This window comes from Diadema antillarum, unplaced genomic scaffold (genome assembly GCF_040938485.1).
Source record: "Diadema antillarum isolate AM-2024a unplaced genomic scaffold, OU_Dant_1.0 seq00000581_RagTag, whole genome shotgun sequence".
NCBI lineage: Eukaryota > Metazoa > Echinodermata > Echinoidea > Diadematoida > Diadematidae > Diadema > Diadema antillarum.
The window spans coordinates 1,242,777-1,266,212 of NW_027271515.1; the positions used below are offsets into that span (position 1 = coordinate 1,242,777).

Sequence of the window (23,436 nt, forward strand, 5' to 3'; positions counted from 1 at the left end):
AGGGCATCAAAAAATGCAGATCATTCATTTACCCAAAGCAAACTCATAAGACAGATAATAGGACAACATGACAAGATGCTTTAAGTGTTGGTACACAGTCCAAACATGGCTCCACTTTTACTCCAGTCTCAATTAAAAAGAAAACACCTTTCATGCCATGAAGCACAGTGCATTATGAACGGTCACATGCAATGAATGTGGTTTGTGTCTCTCTTCATTCTTCCGAGTACTTGTCACGATGACTTCAAGCTTTGTTTCACTTTTGGTTCGGCCAAATAAGAGTTATGGTCACGTAAGTACACAAGTGGGGAGTTCACACATTGCTGAATGCAACAAAACAAGAAAAAGATCCATTGAATTACACAACTGAACAACTGCACAGGAAATAAATAAGATTGCAACATCAACTCCTATGAAACAAGAACCTAAGTACAATCATCATTAAGAGTCACATATTGAACATAGTACAACATAACTTTTTTGTGCCTCGGTTGTAACTGTGCAATTTGAACTATCAACCTCACATTTACATACACCGACAGCTCTACTTGTGACAACTTCAGTCTTGTGCTATATTTGGATGAATCTTGAGAAGAACAGAAAAAAAAAGTATTAAAGGTTTTAAAAGTGTAAATTCACAACCACAGAGACTTGGACAGACTGGGCACGATGCCAAGCGAATCGCTTGCATAAAAACACCAATCAAAAGATAACAACACCCAGCTCTTTCTATACATACATCACACTCTTTGAGGACGGATAAAGTGCACATATTCACAGCGCCACCAATTGTCCACTGCACAGACATTCCACTATCGCCACTTGATCCCGGGACTGCAACGCCAGCTCTTGTGTATGCCATCCTGATTCCTGACGACAAACCCAGAGTGGTGCATTGTCACTGTCTTCACATTATCACTGGCTGAAAACCTCCTTGTGCGGATGGAATACAAATTTTAAAGAACGAATAACATTCAATTCACAGTACGGTACTTGGGAGCTAATTACACTGGCTTCATAATGCCAAACATCATTCGCTCAACAGCTCTGTACCTGTCTCTTTGGATGGCTTCAAAAGTAATATCAGAATACAAAATTTATCACAAGTTTCCGGGGCCCCAAGGGATAAATAACAGAAAAGGTGATGGACCTGTAAGGATGGGAAAAAAGTCAACTTTTCAAACCCTATTTTTAACTGTCAGACCTGCATGCTTCAAAATATGGAAACACTTTAATGCTGCTAGGAAACTGTTTTACACATCTTTGGCCAGAGTATTTGGTGTGATTTGGTGGTACTTGCATTTCTGGCGACAGCTACAGAAAACTTTGAAAGTAATGGCAACTGACTTGTCATATAAGAAAAAGGTGTGTGTGTGTGGGGGGGGGGGGGGGGACTGGGCAATGGGGGCACTAAGTCTTACAAGTAGTTAATACATTGGCATGTGGACAGCAGACTTGTGGCTTTGAATAAAAAGATAACTTGTGTAGTCAGAATACCACGAGACTAAATTCATAAAACAGATAATGCATACCTGACCAATGCATGCAGATCTACAAGCATTGTATGTCTCACACCACCGAATTCTGCCATCTGGCTAATTGCAGCAGTTTGGACTTTCTAAAAAGTGTTCAATTTGGCCCACCAGTACAACCTTGTTCTTCATCATCTCGTATGTGTTCTCCACAACAATCTGAAAGAGCTTTCCTTTGCTTCAAAGCATGTGTCTGGCACCTCATGAATGGGAATCAACATTTTGTTCATGTCTGCCATTTGCCTCTCTCTGAATAAGACTGGTGCTCGCCTTCAGCACTTGAGTGAACAACACAAGACTTCATTCAACATTTACAGACAAAAACACAGGAGTCTGAGCTTTAGTTTCACACCTGCTATTCCGGCATCAATGTCGCCTTTGGGCAAACTCTATTGAGAACTAGAAAGGCTTGCAAGAAAAAAGAAAAGCTCACCCCTTTCCTCCCACGTTAAGTATGACAAATGAGTAGTCGTTGGCCTCTTGAAAATCAATTGGTAGGGACTAGTTGTGGGAGGTAATGGATTCTTGGAAATAAAGCGAAAGGTTACCAGAGGTCAACGAGTGCTGAATTGCAGTCAGCTCTGGGCAGCCGTCACTAAAGTTTGGAATAGAGATACAAGCAGGAAAATTCTCAGAATTGGGGTTGGGTCATGCAATTTACATTGATTTCCCCCTTTAAGACATATCTGGTCCCTTGTGACAGCTTGGTGTCCGTCTTTTATGATGGACCATGGAATGGGAACAGTGTCACACTTGAGCTTCATGCTTGACCGGCGTTCCCACACCACAACTTTCATTGGATATCACAGGAAAGTGGCATTAATTGAGAATACAAGTAGATTCAACATGTCTGTCATTAGCACACCATGGATTTGTGTGCTCCATGGATGGAATGTCTGACTGCAGGTTTATTCAGACGCATGCCTTGCCATATTTTCAACGACCAATTCGTTACACGCCCACACAGCCTGCCGATATGACGATCATGATTACGTAATCATTGTAACAACAGCTGGTAGGAATGGCCAGGAGAGTTTGGTAATTAGAACTACAGCATCTTTTGGACTTTTCAATCAATATCAGAACAAGCAAGTCCATTTCAGTTAGGAGCATACTCTCCAATTTCTTTTCGAAAATCACCTGGCAATGACAATCAATATAAGAATATTACATTTCTGAACAGACAATCTTATTGTTTCCGTGATGAGGGATAGGATAAAATGTACCAGGTACTTGTTATGATGCCCGTCTAGAATCTTGTCAAGATGATGTTCCTATCTACCGGTATTGGCAAAACTTCTTTGCCCACAAGTAGCAACTGGTATCAATGTGTTACATTCTGGTCACTTAACTTAGGGGAACTAACATTTAATTGGAGATGAGATCACAATAAAAGTGGTATACATATACCAGCTGAATCACCGTTTAGAGGTAGGGAACTAGCTCATGAGTGACATTGGATCAATGTTCTGCCTTCAACAATAGATAAACTCGACCGACACCACACTCCTCCGAAACTTTTTAGCTGAACCATACACTCTTGTGCATTGCCATGATCACAAATGCCCCTTTCCAAGATGTGCAGAAGTGGAAACCGGCTTGAAACAAGTAGGCAGCAGAACATGGAGAACAATGTGTGGGACTAAAGTCACTCGACAGGTGGACGACAGTTGGCATCGTTGCCTACAGATCACTAAAATTCAAACAGAAGACAATAAGATTTCACAGTGGAAACGGAAAACATTCACAGGGCATCACAAATCACAACCCATGTTGCTGGTTTGTGTGGTACAACACTGACCAGTATGTACATTTGATGGAGAGTGGTCATCTCCTTTAGCCAACTCGGTCTTGGTGTATCATGCATGTCCCTCATGACCTCTCCTGAACCACCTGAGCCAACTTGGACGACTGGACAATCACCATCTTACACAATAAAACTCTCCTTCCTCTCTTAACTCTGGCTACTGTAACATACACCCCTTAAAATGGGGGAAAATGTCATTTTTTTTTTCTTCAAAACATTACAAAATATCTCATTTGAATTCACAATCACATGCATTTCTTGAATGCATTCAACTGCACTTGTTTTTCTTTTTAAATATACACTGTATGTGTATTTTCCACAATTGACCATATATACATTTGTGTGTTCAATACATGATACCAAAATAGCTTCAAACCTTAGATTTACTAAAAACAACATGTAGCAAATGTGATGTAAAACAGCTTCTTTCTGGTGTGTGTATATTCCATCTTGATGACAAAACTGTGTTATCATTTACTTGACCAATACTAATATTGACTAGGTATGATCTCCAATTATTGTATAAAAGGTCTATCAGTGTGACAAGTTCAATTAAGTTTGTACAGAGGTGGTAGCCATGGCCAACCAAATGTGAAAAAACCCATCTTTTGATGGTCATTTCTTTCTAAAATTGACATGGCTATCAAACATGAACATGAAAGAATCACCGAGTTGAGTCTGTATGTGTGATGTCCCTTTAAAAAACTCTTCATAAGAAACTCACCAACCAAACAGGTGTTCAAAATTGGATGATTGTATAACATGGATGGTAGCACTTCGATGCATATACAGATGAACAAATATATTTTTGGTATTACAAAATTGACTATAAAACTGTTCAAAGATTATCAGTATGTGAAGTGAATGGCAAAATGAGCTGTAATTGGAACATTTTCTCTAAATGTTTTTGTCTCCTTTTTCACATTGTGCGCACAATTGATTGAGGAGCGTGTTTAGAAAATCGAGTCCTACTGCAAATGCAAGGGAACCATCTGTTGTTGGCCCATTCATTTAATGGGAAACATCTTAATAATGTAGTGTTGCTACTGTGATTTTTTTTTACAACCAATATACAGCAAAATATGTCTAATGATGATTTTTAGCACTTTTAAGAGTCAAAAAGAAGTTTAGACAGATGACTATACTAGTCAGTCTAATGGACGGCTTAAGGGTTTTGACTCTACAGTTCATCATTATCCAAAAAAAAAAGACAAATTCAAGCCTCTCAATATGGGGAAAATGCATATAATTATGTGTAGGATACTCTGCAATAATCAACAAAACTACACAAGGTTAGATCAAATAAATTTTCCCTCCCATCGCCGGATGTGTTCAGAAGATGTAATGTAATACCAATGCGGTGAACTCCAAAGATGGACGATGCGTTCAGTGCATTTCGACCCTTCCCTTGACCTTTGAGCCAAGGTGACTCATATCAATCTTTGCTACCAAGAGATGGAAAACTTGTTTGTACAAGTTAGAACAAATAAAGATATTCTTTATCCTTTCTCAACTATGATACGTTGACTACCCCTTGCATTGGGGTATTCATGCTATTATGTCTCATCTCTTTCCCAAATATTTGCTACATGATTTAAAAAAAAAAAAAAGAGTACTGGGCTAATAAATGAATTGATGACATACATTAAATTCTTTCCTAATTTCAATCTTAAATTCATCAAATTTGGATTGTCACCCATTCATCAAGGATACACTCAATCCACTGATTGTGTGTGTTTGCAGTTCATATACTGACCTCAGCGACAAACAATATCACAGTTGAATGGGTAAAATGTTTGCCCAAGTAAGAAAGCCAGTGGCTCACCACATCAAAAAGTGTCATTATTTAGGACATGTTATTGATGGTAATTATCTGAAACCAAATCAGTAATTCTTACTTGCTCAGAGTCAGTATCAAACAGTCAATAGGCGTTTTCACATCAGCCCGATAAAAATCCAAGCTCGAGATATTTTTTGCAATCGCAAATTAGCACGCTATTTCATTTCCTATTCACATCAGCCCGAAGAGAATTAGCCCGAAATTTTTTCAAGCTAATTCGACAGCTGAGCATGCACAAACAGTGTCGGGTATACCAGTAGAGCACGCGCTTTCGGGTCACACACGCTAGGCATCATGGGATGCATCGCGCTAATTTCTTGAGGCGATTTCACATTATCAAATAGCGTGCTAGTTCGCAAATTATCCAGCTATTTCGGAAATTTCCCGAGTTGGACTCGACAAATTTTCTCGATCAGAGCGATAAAATTAGCGTGCTAATTTGTATTCACATTATCAAATAGCAAGCTATTTCGTGATCAGGTTAATTTCCCAAGTCAGAAAATAGCGCGCTATTTCAAAACATCGGGCTGATGTGAAAACGTCTAATGATGCCCCTTGCAGAACTATATGGGAAAATTAACAAAACTTTGGCATGAATGAAAAAAATTGTGATTAACTCTTTATGTGCCACATTTGCACACCCAACTTGGCCGAGGACTTGTCAAGTTCGCATCTTTTGCTCAAATGCACAACCGCAATATGCCCCTGCATACTGAAAGCGTCACAGCCATAGCTTTGTCATAATATTCATACCACAGTAAAGCTTGCAATTTTCTCCACACCTTTGCTGCACTGCATTTCCAGCATAAATGCTTTTATAAAAAGTTATATGGCTTTGAAAAACTGAATGGTTTCCATAAACGCTCATGCGCTGCAGTCTCAAAATAATGCTGCATATAGGGGTTTATACTGTGGACACACAAAGAGTTAAGATGGTGGGGGGGGGGGGGGGAGGGGAGAGGTAAGCTGCATTCCCAAAAAGCAGTGAATTGCGGCATTGGCTTTAACTTGTCTTCAAACTTGCCTACAGGACACTCAAAGGCCACATACTCAATTGAGGCCAGGGCTACCACATGATTCAAGCCTGCACCAACACATACCTCAATAAGGGGTTGCCTGATTCATGCCGAATACCAAGTGTGGACGTTCGAAGGGAAACATTTACTTTCACTTTTCTTCTCTTCATCTACACGCTAGTATTACAAACACTTTCAACATGGCTTCAAAAAACTGTACAAATACAAAATTCACCTTGTGACACTATAAAATACAACATCTAATGTGATCATCAATGTTTGACCACCTCAGCACAATAATGTCATTTACAACTCATAGAGGAATATATTGATATAATCATATAGTTATAGATATAGATATTTTTCATCAAAAATACATATCGAGTGAATGACGGAAAAGAAGGCAAAAGTGCCAGTCGCAAACGAACCTCAAAAACAGAAAATTCATACAACTCTGTTTAAAAATATGAAGTTTGGATCAAAATGATTCTGAACTTTGTACATGCATATTTACATCATTGTAATCACCATCAACATCAACATCATCATCATCATCAGCTTCAACATAAACCTCTTATCAACACTTCTTGGTTGCTACAGAAGACGGGGAGATTAGATCCAGCTAACCTCCGTCACCTTCAAAAGAAAATAAAAATTCAATTATGACAAAGTAGCTTGCATGACCATGTTAAACAGCTTGATGCTGTAAAAATTCTACAAGCAAAACATTTGAACTCAAGTAGTACTTTCTGCTTTTGGAACATAAATGAAGAAAAAAAAAGTTTTTTTTTCCCCTCAGCTTTCTACTCTATGTTGAGTTTGCTTGATGCCTGTTTATGCAGTGCCGGCTTGATTATAATTGCCCCGAACAATGAGGAAGGCTGTCATTCAAATAAAGCGCCCTCACATGCCATTTGGAGTCACTTATAACTTCACACCATCTCTCGGCAGGCATTGACCGAGCACTGTAGCAACTACGCTGACGACATTTCTGGAAGGGTGTAAGCACTCTATATCAAATCTAATCAAATACAAAGACCCGGACTGGTCAATACTTCATTCAAAAATAGATGCTTAGAAGTTTTTAACTTTGCAACACTATCATACATCATCATTTGCGCAGCAAAAGCTTGTCAACCAATATGTAGTACTTCAAAAATATAATGGACCAAATAAGCAGATTCCACGGGTATTTCTGAGGTAATTTTCCTTTGTGGTCTTGCACAAGAGTAGTTCATTATTTGACAGCATCGACAATAAAAAGAGCCGTCAATGAATGAACTTTCTTTGAGCAATTACACCAATGTGAAAATCACCGTAATACATCTTAGCGGAACTACTAGTATGTGTCAGGCCTTGGCCATTCCATGCTAGATGCATATGGAACATACAAAGTTGACCATTGATTCAAATCATAAATCAAATACTGCACAAAACAATAATTTTTTTTCATTCTAAGGGCTAAAATCCTCTTATCTACAGTTATCAAAACACTGGATGTCTGGGTTGTTACACATATATGTACTACTGCACTCAGCTTCAATAATTTCTGTACACATATCACTCACTTCTACCACATGGTTATCAATAGGCTGGTTGCACACACAAGTGTATCGTGTGACAGGTTACTACAGGGATCACAGAGAAGTTTGGAGATGGGGAGACATAGGGCAAATTTGAAATAAGACAAAAATGTGAACCATGCCCAATCTGTAGTGTGCCATTATTAGACAAAGTGTACCTGTGCCCAACAGATAACGGTACAATGACAGAAAGTACACCCCTGATGAATAGCCACATTCCTACTCCCATACTCAGCTAGGAGTAAATTTGGTATGTGTTTTGTTGAGCATTCTCATGTATGCTCACCACATTATGAACATAGTCCCAGGAGAAGCTATTGTTGTTAAGCTCTCCTCCCTAAACCCTCCCCTGTTCACCGACACCCCCCCCCTCCAAAAAAAAGATAAACATATAAATAAAAATAAAAATAGACCTATAGGATTGTGTAGGTATTTCTGTGCATTCCAGTGTGCATTTACTGCCTCTGGATAGTCAAAAGAAAATACAATAAATACAATCTTATCAAGACTTTGGTAATGTTTTTAAAATGCTTCTTACAGAAAATAATCTGAAGGAAGAATTTCTGCTGCAAAGAAATTCAAACAGGAATCGTACAGATGTCTCCCTTACTATTTCCAGTGACAAAATATCCACAATTACATTACTTCATAAATGAAACTAGCATTTACTCATCAACACACACTCATGCGATCCCAAGTAGGTAATCTACACATTGAAATAGACCAGGCATACGATATTCACAGCTACAAATGTCTGAAATTACACGTGGCATCACATTTCCACCATGAACGGCACGCACTGCTGCAAGCCCTGTTGTACTACACTGATTTCCAAGAAAACGTATCGGTCAAGCACAAAGTCGCAGCATTTACATTACAGCAGCATTCGGCCTGGTGGGTTGTTTCAATTTTACTGTCGAAAAGTTTGCGCGAGATGTCTCTGCATTTGATGACCGGTTTCCTGCTCTCAAGTTATACCAAATGGCACAATATCTTAATCGCAAACAGGAATCAGAGAGCATACATCAAAGTTCTTTTTCTTTCTTTTGTGTGGCTTTGCTTGTTCTGCAGCTAAGCATCAGTTGGTTTATTGGTATCAGTAGCAGGTGTGTGTATTCTCTTCTGGTGAAATAAGTTAAGATATTGCAGCATCCTAACAGTTTGTCAAGAAAAACAGACAAATTTGATTTGACATGATTTGGGGATATATGTAAAATGCAACTCAGCACAGAAATATCTTATTGGTGTAGTTTTTACATCTCATATCAGCTGCACTTTTTTTTTTTCACAGGCACACTCAAAATCTCTATCCTACAAACTATGTCAATACCTTTAATAACTTCCAATAACTTTTCTGCAAAGCTTAGAAGCTGTCTGTCTGTACCATGTATTATCCACAAAACATACAAATTAAAAAATGGACTTCTATCAGTGCTTAAGAATTGATAATGATAAAAACTGCATGTTAAAAATTGAACACAAAAGTACCTTCACATATTTTCCAACCATGCTTTGATAACTTCACAAGTTCAAAATCACAGTGCACATACTAGTCCATACTAGCATTGCACATTACAAAAAATTTGCTTTAACACTGAAAATAAGAATTGCACCTTGTATAATAGATAAAATTTTTGCTGGCGTGAACACCAATGGGACATATACATCAATACAATATACACACTTTCTTACAGTGACATCAAGTCTAGGTTTAAGCACTATTCTTGTGAACAAAGATGACAACACATAGTACAAACTATCCATACGCCCTGCTTAATTGTGCAAGCTTCTATTCTGCTTGTATACATGGCGATCATGCTCTTTCAAACATGAATTAAGGCCAAAGCCTGTCGTCACAGTTAAGTAGCAGTTCATACAACCCTTTCCTCTGAGGACCAAACAACCTGACTTCATCAGAACAGCGTTTAAAGAGCTGTTCCAGTAATCATTCATACTGCATACAATAACGCTTCAAACCATCTGAGCAGAAAGAAGGCAAACTCGCCTGCCAATCTCAGCAGGAAATCTCCCTTTGAAAACACTCTCCGATCACCAATGAACTCTTCAGCCGTTAGACAGCTGTGGCGTCAGCTGTGGGCTACTGGATGTCTCATCCAGAGAGGCCCCTACACCAGATGATGATGACGAAGAAGCATTGCCAATGTGGGTGTGGTGCAAGGAATGTTTGCGTCGCTTGTGCTCCTCTAGCTCGGAAGCAGTCTTGAACCGCCGCTTCTTACACAGCTCGCACTTGTACGCCTTCCAGCCAGTCAGCGAGAAGTAGTCAAAACTGCCATCGGCGTTGTAGCTGCTCTTGATGCGTTCCTCCTCGTCGCGGTCGAGCTTCCGCTTCCTCTCGGGAATCTCCCGATAGATGTTGAAAGTGGACTTCCGGCTGCGCTTCTTCAAGTCCGTGTCCTTGCCACTCTGCTCCTCCTGTGAGGTATTGTTCCCTGATGACTGGTCGCTCCATGCCACAGCAGCTCTTTCTCCAGAGTAGAGACCAGAAGACCCACTGATGGCTCGGTGCACTTGACGTGTGATGTCTTCCACCTGCACCAGCTCCTGGCTGGACTCACTGCTTCCACCATGCTCCAGCATGGGTGGCCGCCTCCTCTCAAAGCTCCGCATCTCCCCACCACCCTGCATGGATGGAGATCTCTCTAGGTTGGAGTAGATGAAACTGTCCGGTTTACGCCCAGGTCTGTGTGATGTGCTGGTGATGCTGGGTGATGCTGACTTGTCATCAGCATTCTGCCTGATCAACATGTGATGTTGCAATCCCCTGTGGTAGTGGTGCCATGGAACTCCGTGATGTCCAACCATGCCTACTCTACCAGCATCGGCAAACTGATTTTCACCTGGCCAACCTGGGGCAACTGCATCAGCAGAATTTTGGGTACTCAAGGCAGCTGGATTGTGCTTACGCTTCGGTCCCATATTACTGGGGTGTCTGAGGTAATTGTACAAAAATGAGTCCTCGGACATTTGGGTTGGCATGGGAACCTTGCCATGTTCAGAGTGGGGTCTCGACGGAACAGGAGGCTCACTCTGAACACTTGCTTGTGATTGGTACGGGGGGAAACTTCTCCAAATTTTAGTAGGGTCATTGTCAACTGCAAAAGGTGGATAAACAAGACCAGGATACCTTGGCCAGAAGGAAGAGGCCATCCGTGTATGTTCACGGGGACGGTATGTCATTGGGGGATGTGATGGCTCTTTTTCTTGTGGAGTTTCTGAGGCTTGCTGATTTGACAAGTCCGTAGCAATGCTATTAGGGGGCAACCGCGCGTCTCCCTCTGTGAGACTGTAACTGCGTTGCCTGCTACTACGAGGGGCTGGCTGGCGAGTTGAGGTTTCATCAATGCTTCCAGTCTTCCTGAAGATGGTGCCTTCAGAACATCTTCGCTCAGACTTCTTGGGCACAGTCCGACTTACCAAATCATGCAGCATGCTCTTCCTAGCCGATTCACCATTATTGTTGTCCACTGAAATTGGTGATAAGGCATCATGACTCTTGTTTTCCACAGTCTCTCCTTGTCTCTCAGCATGAGAAATGATCGGCTCTGAGCTCTGGCGTGGCAGTGCAGACTCCCGGCTGTATGGAAGAGACGAGTCAGTGAGGCTGGCTGAGCGAGTCATGTTTTGTGGTTCCTGGGGAGGTGACTTCTCACCACTAGGATCTGATGGCACTTCAGCATCCATATCCTCTATGGTTTCTTGTCGCCGCAAAAGCCCACGCAGGACAGATTCTGGTCTCCGTCCAGTCGCACCGCCCCTACCTGCTGGTACAGGTGGGCTTTGCTTGGTCGCTTCTTCTGCTGCACTGTTTCGCTGTGAGGCATCTGTGTTTTGGGATGGGTGAACTGAGGGACTGTGGCGACTGGCTGACTCACTATTATTTCTTCCTTCTGCATCAATGTCAGTGGATTCCCCTGAGTAGGAAGCTTGTAGCAGTCTTCTGCGCTTGGGGCACATAATCCGCACAGGGCTGACTGGTTCAACTTTGATGTAGTTCTCTTTACCAACTTCTGGCAGCTTGGGCGTCTCTGCATTTGGCTGGTATGGGGACTCTTCAGAGGTTTGCCTTGAGGTCCGCTCCTGGGAGCTGTCTTGCTGGGTGAGGAGGATGGGATTAGGCTCAGCGGTGGCTGACAGGTCCTGGTCTGTGGTGGAGGGGTTGCAAGAGCTGCCTCTTGACAGCACCTGCTCCTGGCGACTCTCACAAGCTGTAGGTGTTCCCCTCAGAAATTCCCCTTCTGCTGGAACACTGAGTGATGAAGCACTGTTGCCACGTTCCTAATAGACAGACAAGATAAACCTTGAATCAGTGATGACTGAAAGTTATAGGTGGAAAGTTTACAACCTTCTTTTCTACAACCTCTCAATACTATCAGAGTCTTATGTATGAGGAATGATAAGTTCCTTGGGGATTTCCCCTTTGTCTTTGAACACTGAAAAGTCTGGGCAAATCAAAGGCTTGCAAATTGTTACCAAATAGAGAGTCATTTACTTCTGCTTCTGCAATCATAAATAAGATCCTCAAAAATTCTGGTTTAATACTGCCTATTATTTGAACAAAGATGGAAGCAAGTATGAGAAGGGACACTTCAAGAGTAGAGAAAGCTTGTTAAAGTGAAATGTAGAACTTTGCGAATTCATGCCATTTAACAAAAAGTCAAAGTGCTGACAGAAATCTCACCATTTGCCCTCCATCTGGTAAGTTGGCCAGATTGCCTGTGCTGGATGTGACCCGCCCATTGTGGGGTTCATTCTCTGTCTGCTCTTCAGTACTCTGCCTTGACAGCTGTTCGTCATCCTCTGAGGAGCGGCCTACTCCCACGTGCCAAGTTGGTGGTGAGTTGGCATAGGGTCCGGTCTCGCCAAAGCACACTGCAATGCTGCGGGTGCCGTGGGCGGAGTCCAGGTGGCTGTTGAGCTGGGACCGGTCCTCAAAGACAAACAGGCACTGCTTGCAGAGAAAGCAGCGGCGAGGGAAGTGCACTTCAGACATGTGGCTGGCAATGACATGCTCAAGGGGACTGCAGAAGGAACAGATACGGCACTTGAAGACCTGCAGGAGCAACAGAATTGTAAACAGGTGTCACTTTCAGTCAACCAACCGGAGGAGGAGGTACAACTGTGAGATCCCCTGGGTACATCATAAAATATCCAATGGCCACACAAGATTATACCCTGGGTACAGCTTGAGATCCCCTTTGTACACCAAAAGATATCCCCTGGATATACCATGAGATCCCCAGCGTACAAGAGGTCCCCTAGGATATACCATGAAATATCTCCTGGGTACACCGTAAGATCCCCTGGGCACACCATAAGATCCCCTGGGTACACCATGAGCCTCCCTGGGTACACCATGAGCCTCCCTTGGTACACTGTAAGATCCCCTGAGTACACCATGAGATCCCCTAGGTACACCAAAAGATTCCCTGGGTACACTGTAAGATCCCCTCGGTACACCAAGAGATTCCCTGGGTACACCATGAGATCCCATGGATACAGAGTCAACAACAGGCCACCATGTCTGTGTGTTTGCCTGTAACCACTCAATCATTGTCCTCACTATGAAGTAGCATACACTACAGATCCTGTTCTCTATAGTCAAAATCATTACATTCAGTTTCACTAAATACAGACACAGACATTATACATAATGACATTCTATCTCATACTGCAAGAGTGGGGTAAAAATGGAGAATGCACATTGCTTCTTACAGCTATGAGGCATGAGGAAAGTGTACACAAAAGTCTGAGCACGTGGTTACACTACCAACAAAACTTCAGCGTAGTTTGAGCGATGCAAAGCTAACCAAAGTTTTGGTCTCTTTAAATATAAAAATGTAATTATGTGTAACCATGTCCATGCAGGAAGTTTCGCAGGAAGTTTTACTGGTAACTTCTCAAGAAGTTTGTGGTCACACTGCCCAAACTACGAGGAGCAAAAGATCGGGTAGTGAAACTGTGTACTTTCGTGTAGGGTGACCACGGCTATTGTCACACATACAGTCAAACCAGTCTTAATGGTCACTTTTTTCATGCACACACTATAAACTCTACCTTGCAGGGCTGCAGCTACATGCTTTCTATCTCCTGGACAATGCTTTACAGTGTCCGGCTGCCACAGGTTTCACATTGAGTTCTATTTGTCAGCTTCCTCTAGGTCACTATTGTATATAAAGCTGCTATTTTCGCGAGGGTATTATTTTTGTGAATTTTGCAAATTAATGTTGGACCGCAAATTTATCAACACAAGAAAATATTGCCATGCCCTCGGGTAATAGTGCACTTACAATAGCCTTGGTGGTGTCTATTCGTGAAAACAACATCTCATGAAAGTGTCTGAGACCTCCTCATTCACAAAAATATCTGTACGTGAAAATAACAGCTTATACAGTATGTTTTCTACAGCAATTCCTGCATCTCACACAGTGGCTCTTCTTTCGGAACCATACCAAGAGAAAAGGGGGCTGTGACAACACTTCTTTTCGCACTCATTCACTTCTAAAACATGACGATTAATGACGTCTTGTGACCTTTTGCTTTCATATACAGGCAACTCCCCTTATAACAAAATCCTTGGGACCGGCAGTTCTCTTTCGTTACATCAAAATTTTGTTATAGCCAAACAGCGGATTTTAAAATAAAATATGTAGATGGTAATTTGGGGATCTGAATTTTTACTTGTTGTAATGGAACTCTGTCGTTCACTGTATGTCTGGGAATTACATGCATGATAACGGCTATAGATTATGTGATATCAAATTGGCTGCCAACTTGTACATAGTGTCCACATATGTGTACAAGTTGTCTTCTGTATGTATTTCCCATGAGCAGTTCCAAAACATCTAGGTTTGATAGTATCTTTTTTTTTTGTACACAAATTTCAGTGGCCTAAATTGTCTTCATGTCACTAAGAAACATGTACCTGGATGAGGTCGATGTAGTTTCTGAAGTGCTGGAGCTGGGAGTCAATGACCCGGACCTCAGCGAAGGGGTCCGCAGTGGGACTCCCCGATTCCCTCTGCTCAGTCATGGTTGGTATTATGTGATGTCCTGCCTGAAATTCTCACCCATCTGGCATGGTTCCCGTGAATAGCTGCAATGTCGCTCAATCAATTTACCCTGGAGGACAATGAGAAACATACAAATGCAAGTTTGAGGACCATAGTTAGGTTCAGAGGGAGTTACCTTAGTAGCTTAGTATCCAAGTTAACTTGTAGTTCTTAACTATGTTGATATCAGAGCTCCTGGGGCCTCTAACATTCCAGTGAGGAACCACATGAATGGACCTTGTAGATGGCTAATGCAAAGTTAGCACAGTGCTGGTACCCTACAAGAAATCTTCTGGTATAAAGAACATGTGTGGTTCAACGATAGTGGTATCCCCCAAATACTGTAAACGTCAATATTTTCGCGCGATTAATTTTTCGCGCTGAGCGGCTCGAAAACATATTCGCGGGTTCTTAAATTCGCGCTCGGCAGCGGGTTAATACACAGTCGCTGTTTTCATCCAGCGATGCCAGCGTACGATAAGCGACGTAGCGAGCGGCGCGAGTGCGAGTACAAGCGCTCAACTACGTAGTACTGTACATGTATTTTACTCGATACATGTTCTGTAGGACTATACTGTAGTCGCGGGGATGTAGCACACCAATCGGCCGTGGGCTCGGTGCGTGCGGTGCGTGCGATGATACTGCTATTATATGCGTAAACATGTCTGTACTACGTAGCAGTATCATCGACGAAGCGCACCAGGCCGTTCAAAATGTGCGTAGAAAATTACGAAGATATATTCGCGCGTTTTTGAATTCGCGCTAGCCGAACGTAGCGCGAAATCCGCGAAAATTAATGTACCGCGAAAATTTCCACGTTTACAGTAGTGTCATAGTTCATAGGCCCATGTAAACACAGTTAACAAGGAGTGCATAGTAAGACTTGACCGTCCTGAGTGCTGAACTACTTGAAGTGAACGAACACCTGCAGACAAATGCTTAGTACTGTAAAACCAGAAATTTTCATGCGCATGAAACTTTCATAAATTTTGCCAGGAGCCAAGATTTGTGATTTCAAGTAAAATGCACACAAAAGGCTTTTCCTACACAATGCATTGAATGCCATTGGCACTAACACAAAAGTTTCATGCCGTGAAAAATGCTGTCTGCTCCAATCAGCGAAACTTTCATTGCCCTAATATTTGGGTTTTACAGTATGCGTAAAATGGGGGTCATTGCAGACTGGGCACTGCAGTTCCTAATTTCATCATTGAGTCTAGCTCACTGTGAGCTGAACTATGTGACTATCATCAAGGATATTAAAGCACCATGTGAATGCACCAGTAAACTGCACTTTGGTAGCAAAAGGTTGGAAATACTACATGCACATTGTATCACAAAACAAACACCAGGTTAATCACCTCGACCACACAAAGACAACCCAAACATTTCACTGAACTGATCAATTTACTGCCCTAGTGCGAATTGCTGGGTACTTTTGACAGAAATATGACAGACACAAAATTGCTTCAAATAACGAAGTATTCTAAAAAATCACAAAATAATAATGACTACAATGACGTTAGTAATAATAATGATAAAGACAATAATGACAACAATAATGATAATGAAATTACTTCAGAGAGCACCAGTTATACAGAAATCAACTATGCAGTGGAGATCTATTATATTTCAACAACAGAAGAAAGCCTGAAGGCATGATAGTACAATAAAACAAAGTCTTGGCATGGTTCTTTTTGCTTGCTTCCAGTACATGGAAAGAAAAAAAAATCACAGCATCCTTGTATGGAATCATTTCATCTGACAGACGCTGCACTCAATAACTCAGCTGGCGAGTACCCATTATCTTAGGACTGCCAGCAGAACAGGGGATCTAGAAAATAATGATCACAAAATTTTCCAGGGAATAGAATCAAGAATATTAGCTTTCTGCAAAAAGTAGGTCACAAAGCTTGCATGAAACTCTGAATTACGTGCCATGCACACAATCTGAAGAGTGTTAATTCCTTACCGGAAAATGGGAGTAACATGAGATGTAAGGCCTTACAATAGGTTCTGTCTAAAATTCATATAAAGTGTTCTCTGGGCCTCACAACAGAGAGCTCTTTTCCAAAGAAGAGCCTTGAACTTATCCTAGGAAGCTAAAATGAAGGCTGAAGTATTGTTCAAGAAATACCAGGACAGCACTAATGGGGAAGTCATCACTAAAATTCAGGTGGATTCCGGGAATGGATGAATAGTAGATGATCACATCAACCAAGTAAGAGGAAATTGGACAATTAGTGCAAAAACTGTTATCATTATTATCTTTCTTTCTTTTTTTTCCCTTTTTTTTTTAAAGTTTTGGTGCTGCCATGACTGAATAACGAGGCTACAACTGTTCATGATGACACGGTAGTGCACAGGAAATATAAGGAAAACTCAACATATTTTTAGTTTTTAAGTCTAATGAAAGAGCACTGGACTTACCTCTATCAGAAGGCAGATGCAATATTTCCCTGAACATGAAATTTGTCAGTAATAAGTTGAGGTAATGTGTACTTTTGAAAGGAAAAAAAATTGTGGATTTCTATTTCTTTTTTTCTATACATATCTTTTCAATACTGTGACACCATGAATTTTTGTAACCTTCTTCTCCACCAATGTAGAAATGGACAAGAAATCTTCATAAAGTTGATAAAAAGAATCAACATTGCCATGGAATTTCATAAGAATTGCAGTACCTGAAAAGTACAACCGATATTTTATAGATCAGGCCAAAACATCAGAACACCCTGGATGGATTAATTCTACTGTAATATGCTCCTGATAAGACTACTGGTCCATTTAATGTGACAGAGAGGACATACAGTATCTTTGGTCATATCCTGCTCACATATCTCCAGTTACATCTGTCTCTTTCAGTTTCACTCGGCACAGAGTGCCAAGACGAATGAGTCTAACTCAAAACAGTGCAGGAGAATACATTATTCACATTAGAAGCCACTTTTGAAGGAAGACTCCCTGTGATCCCATGACCAGTACTGGTCAAAACTACCTCCATGTATATCAACACTAAATTTAATATGAAGCTAGCACACTCACACCTGCTATGGTGGCCACCTGTCTATAGCAGCCACCTGCTATTGTACAGTCACTGAGAAAAAAAGAAGAAGAAAAAGAAAGTCCCCCTTAAAAGAAAGCCATGTTAAAGACCCTGTCTATAGCAGCAATCTGTCGATAATGGGTCTAGGGCAATCACCCCATACCCTTGCCCTGACCCTAACCCTAATCGTAATCCTGAACCTAATCCTCACCCTAAACCAAACTCCTTACTCTAAACCTAACCCTAACCCTAATCTTACTCTAACCTTATCACTAATCAGTATTTAGGGGTAGGAGGTAACTGCCCTATTACGGTCGAGAACAGCCACTTTTTCGTATCCCTTGGGTGGATGCTATATCAGACAGGTTTGACTCTACCAGGTACCACAATAGTAGCAGCACCACATCCTTGATCACATAGGCCCTAATCCTTGGTTGACAACGTGATTTGTGAGTTTTTCTACACAGCTTTTCCAAGTAGTTTAAAAGCCATGTATTTTATAAGCTAAAAAAAGAAAGAAAAAAAAAAGAAAGAGGAAAGCCCACTGGAACCAGACAGTGCACTGTAAGGTACTGCATGGGGTTCGTAGACTTAGTCTGTATCAGTGTTCTACACTGAATGACAGAGAGTTGAGGTAACTTTATGTAGTCACAGTGCACCATGCCTTTAAATATTTGTCACAATTCAGATTGGCTATACCTGACTTATATTTGATTTTCTGACTTACGTTTGACTGCAACCTTTTATGCAACAGGGCCCAGATCACAGAGACCTTGTACAGACTCTTACAGGCCATAAGGGGCAATATTAGGCTTAAAGGACCATGGACAGGGTCATATGGACATCTCAAGATGCTGCACAATCAATCATACATTGTACAGGTGTTCCTGAGCGGGCAACACGACGACGTTTGCTCCTGTGAAAGCCGCTCTGGTCATATTTTCTCCAAGGACTTAGGGTTTGGGTTAAGGTTATGATAGGGTTTTATGTCTAGTTTGATGATGTGAGGACTAGGATTAGGGTAAGGGTTATATTTGTGGGTTGAATTTACGCCTGACCTAGCATGCAGATATTTCATGGGAGCAAATGCCCCAGGAGCAAATGTCATGGAACCTCCCAAGCACCTACAGCACTTGCAAAGGATCACAGGAAATCCTGTGCATGATCCCTACAGAGTCTATGGTGTGCAATCAGGATATTACTTCATAAAGCTCTATTCAAGAATGGCGAGTTTCAATGACTGCAGTTACTATGACAACAGCCATACAGCAAACCAATCATCATTATTACCACTGTCATGACAACTACACCTGCTACTGTAATCACCATCATCATTGTAAATGGTCAATGTTACTCTGTGGCCATGTCAGTTCAAAGACATTATATCAGATTTTCCAATTCATTGTCAGTTAGAATGTTAGAAACCTGAAACAAGGTCTCGACCAAAACTATATGATTCCTTTAAGATTGAAAGTGAAAATGAAAATGAGCTTGGTAACTTGACTGAAATTCTGAACTTTCAGCTCAGGGAGTAAGCACATTTGACATTTAAAAGATTGCTGGTAATCAGCTACAAACACCAATTTCCTGGTAGGAATACATTCCTCATTAATGATATACCACTTCCTTTTTATCGTCCCTTGCATGGACTCTTGTTGCCATGGAGACAGCTAATGACAAGTCTAGGGGCAAGAAAGCTTATTCAGGAAAGCCAGTATGAGAACAGTAGCATTAAACATTAAGGTTGTTAAGACTCAAATCACACAAATCCACACAATCACACGACCACATTATGATAAATAAAGACAGAATAAACTGACCAGACGAAGCGGCTTTAAGGAACATCCAAACAAGTGAGTCAATGGTAAAGTATTTGGGGAAACACTGTGAGTGATCCTCATTGCATCGTAATCAAAATCTGTAGTCGTCTACTTATTGGACAGGCCTACATGCTAATCAATCTGGACTGATTGATACAGTACATCTGATATGATTTACAGTGTAAATCACCCATCACTGTCATTGGAGATATCCATGGTTAGGGGGAGTTCATAGTTAGTCACTGTGTCTTCCTGGATGGACACACACATATGAAAGTTAATACAAGCACATTCGCATTCACACTTGTGTCTCACATATCGCAGATGATTAAAGCCATAGATCTCTCCCATGCCCCCCCCCCTTCTCTCCCTGTTTCAAATATCTGACAAAATGATGCACAAAATGACAGTTTGACTACCAAAGACCATGATGTTATTTTGATACAATCTGAGGACAAATCATCTCAGGAATTTTTTTACCAACATGTATCTGCACCCTCTCTTCGAAAGCTCACACACACACACACACACACACACACACACTGTGCACACAATATGAATCTGTAATCAATTGTAAAGATAACAGAGGAAGGATTACAGATTGCAGCTGAAGTGAGCTTCCTACCTTCCTTTGCTAAACAGACAAACGCCATGAGCATGAGCTGATAATCTGAAAAGGCTTTCACGTATGCATATAAATTAGGCATAACACGGCCATGATAAGATGGAATATATCGAGTATCTACTCTCACTCTCTATTTTATTAGCACATAATACAGTTTTCTAAAGTCCTTGCAAGCTGTAAGCAGTATGAGCATAAATCTCAGGCACACATGTTACACTGAACAGGTCCGCCCAGGTTTTCAAGACTGTACTAAAAATATAATGCAATTTACTTTCTCCAGGCAAAGGCTCTCTCTCCTTTTTTTTTTTTTTTTTTGGTCAAATATTCATGTATACAACATATTCATTAACATATCATACATGCCAGTGTACATACCTCATTTTTGCCACACTATATTGGTTTTTAGTGACAAATACCTAATTACAGAAATGTTCGTTAGAGTTTGCAGCAAATGTTTGACTAACAAATTCTTTGCATGAACCATTATTAATTGGGAGAGCAACTACACTGTAGAGCAAATTTACAATTAAAAAAAAAAATGTGCTGAAGACTGCATAAAAGTGGAAGAAAAAAGTGACCAGGTAACCTGTGGGTAAAGTGAATGTGTAAAAGAAAGCAAAGGGATTTCTCATGACAAGACAATGCACCAATAGAAAAATACATATGTGGGACTTGCAAATTCATCCTCCTTTGACTTTTGATTGACAATATTTTGGTTTCTATGCAATATTTTTGTGTACATCTTACTTCCAGATCTGTCACAGTTCTTCCTTTAGTGATGTTGACAGAAAATTAATTTTCTTCATTTGAGATGTCTTCCATGCAGATAACAAACTAATTTCATCGCTAATAGAAAAAGGAAGTACTGTATCCTGTCTATTTCTTCCAGATTTATACACACTATGGAACAGGTTATGGTTTACCACTGATACTTGGTATTCACATTCCCATGTATCCATAAATTTGGCCTTGGACAACTACATACTTGCAGGAGCAGGATTCTCACCACAAGTCTCAGGGGTGCGGTAGGTAAAAACCTCATTCTGCATCATGCAAGACACTTTGGGGTTTTCCCTCGATCCCTGGGAAACACAAACAGGATCCCACCATAGAAAGGGTGACCGAAGCACCAGTAAAATACCCTTGGGCCACTTCAGACAAGCCACTGCCGGGTGCTCATATCGAGATGGATGCAGTAGAATGAGGAAAGAAGAGTATAATACCAAGAAATCTGTTGATTCATTTCGATGAAAAGTTATGGGATACACTTTACCTTGCCTGAATACTACCTCAGCAGGAAAGAGCTAGACTGACCAATCTTTGTTCAGATGGTGTTTTCAAAGATGCTATGCAAAACTATGAAAGCAGAGGAGGAAGTACTTTTTTCCCATTCTGAAACTCTGAGGCAAATGATTTGATACATTCTTTTAAGATTTGAGAAAATGGTTTCAAATGATAAGGTTTCCTACCTCATACCCCTATGGAAGAACATTAGATATTTACGCAAATCAAATGTCAGAGAACAATTAAGACGCAAAACTCAGTGATTCTGCAACAGTTCAGTACCGTATCTCATTGATTTGTTGAATTCATTTTAATCAGGTTGATAATATTATATTATTTGTATGGTATATTCTAAAAATTAAGTTGCAGATTGGTTGTATGTTACATAATTTACATTTTATTGTTCGGTTGCACTATTTATGAGGCATTAATATTATGTCAATGGGCTTTTATACCTATCTCACGCTCTCCTATCTCTTTCTCTCTCTCTCTCGTTCTCGCTTCTTTCTTCCTATCTCTCTCTCTCCCCTCTCTTCAAACTACTTTTATGCGAAATAGTGCAACGTTTTGTAATCACCATCCAAATATGGTTCTCAGGGGCGTTCAGAGTTTATTGGTTATCAATATTTGAGATTCAGTTGCAATGTTCATACCTCTACATCGAGTTCACCAAGCAACATGTCTGTTTGATACGGTTTCATGGGGCGCCCTCCCCGTCCAGCAGTGGTTATAATATGTGATTGAAATTTAGCAAGCCACATTTCTGCAATACTCCTGTTGTGCAATAATTATTCCTGAATGTTATGATATTGCAATATTTTCTGTGATTTTTTTCGGAATATTTCTTTTTTTCTGATCCACATATTTTGTGTATATTTTACACCTGCATTCATAAAATTGAAATTTTATATTCATCATACGATTTATATTGACAATTTCATATTTTTTTTCAAGACAGTGCAATTCTTATAACACACATACTTTTTTTTAATAATAATGATAATGAATTAAATGGAGATTATTGTGTGATAATGATTGAGCTCATGTATTCAGATTATTATTAGAAAATAATCTTAATTGTTATGAGAATAATTGAAATGTGAAATATAAATGAATGTTGTTATGTTTGTATGCTTATTGCATATGCGTGGGTAGCCGCCCCCCTTATATGTATAAGGTATTTCGGTTTTTGTATAATTTTGACCATTAATGATATATAATATTGTTAAAAAGATAGTAATGTTAAAAGATTATATGGATTGAAATGATGATTCTAATAGAAATATAAGATGAAAAAGAAATAGATTCATTATTTTATATCTCTTTGTACATCTCATTCCAAGTATTCTCTTCTGTCTCTTTCTATCTCTCTTGCTATCTCCTTCCTACCCATTCTGTGTTTCTCTCTCTCCGTCTCCATACACAAGTGTTTAATATCTCTTATGTCATCACTGCCCGCCTTATTTTTTTTTCCAGTACATGTACAAACAAAATTTGAAAGTTGTTGGAGAAGTATAATGATTTGTGTATATTTGATATATCTTAGTCTATAAAGTTTGTGTATACATATATGAGGGTGACATGAAGATTATGTTAAATTTTTCTCGCAGCTTTTTAAATGTGTATGTACAAGTGTATTTGATTAATTTTGATATTTTGGTAATCAGGTGTCTTTTTATAATTGTGTAGTTTTATATTTTAATCGAAGAATGATTGTATGATTATGTATGTTATTATAAAATGAAATATAATATTGTACAAAATTCTGCAATTCAGCCATCGCCATGGCTGCAAATGAACTTTTAAATAA

At 40.2% G+C, this 23,436-nt stretch overlaps 1 protein-coding gene across 1 annotated transcript in view; it reads right to left on the bottom strand.

Annotated features, from left to right (window-relative positions):
• Nucleotides 1–9,026: 9,026 nt before the first annotated feature.
• The window catches only part of LOC139735501 (uncharacterized), a 39,719-nt gene continuing 25,309 nt past the window's right edge, over nt 9,027–23,436 (bottom strand). The window contains exons 2-4 of the mRNA XM_071646257.1: nt 14,725–14,921; nt 12,481–12,852; nt 9,027–12,077 (exon numbers count right to left, since the gene is read on the bottom strand). Coding sequence (XP_071502358.1) covers nt 9,843–12,077; nt 12,481–12,852; nt 14,725–14,832 — 2,715 coding nt within the window. The 5' untranslated portion in view covers nt 14,833–14,921 and the 3' untranslated portion in view covers nt 9,027–9,842. The remainder of the gene's footprint in view (nt 12,078–12,480; nt 12,853–14,724; nt 14,922–23,436) is intronic.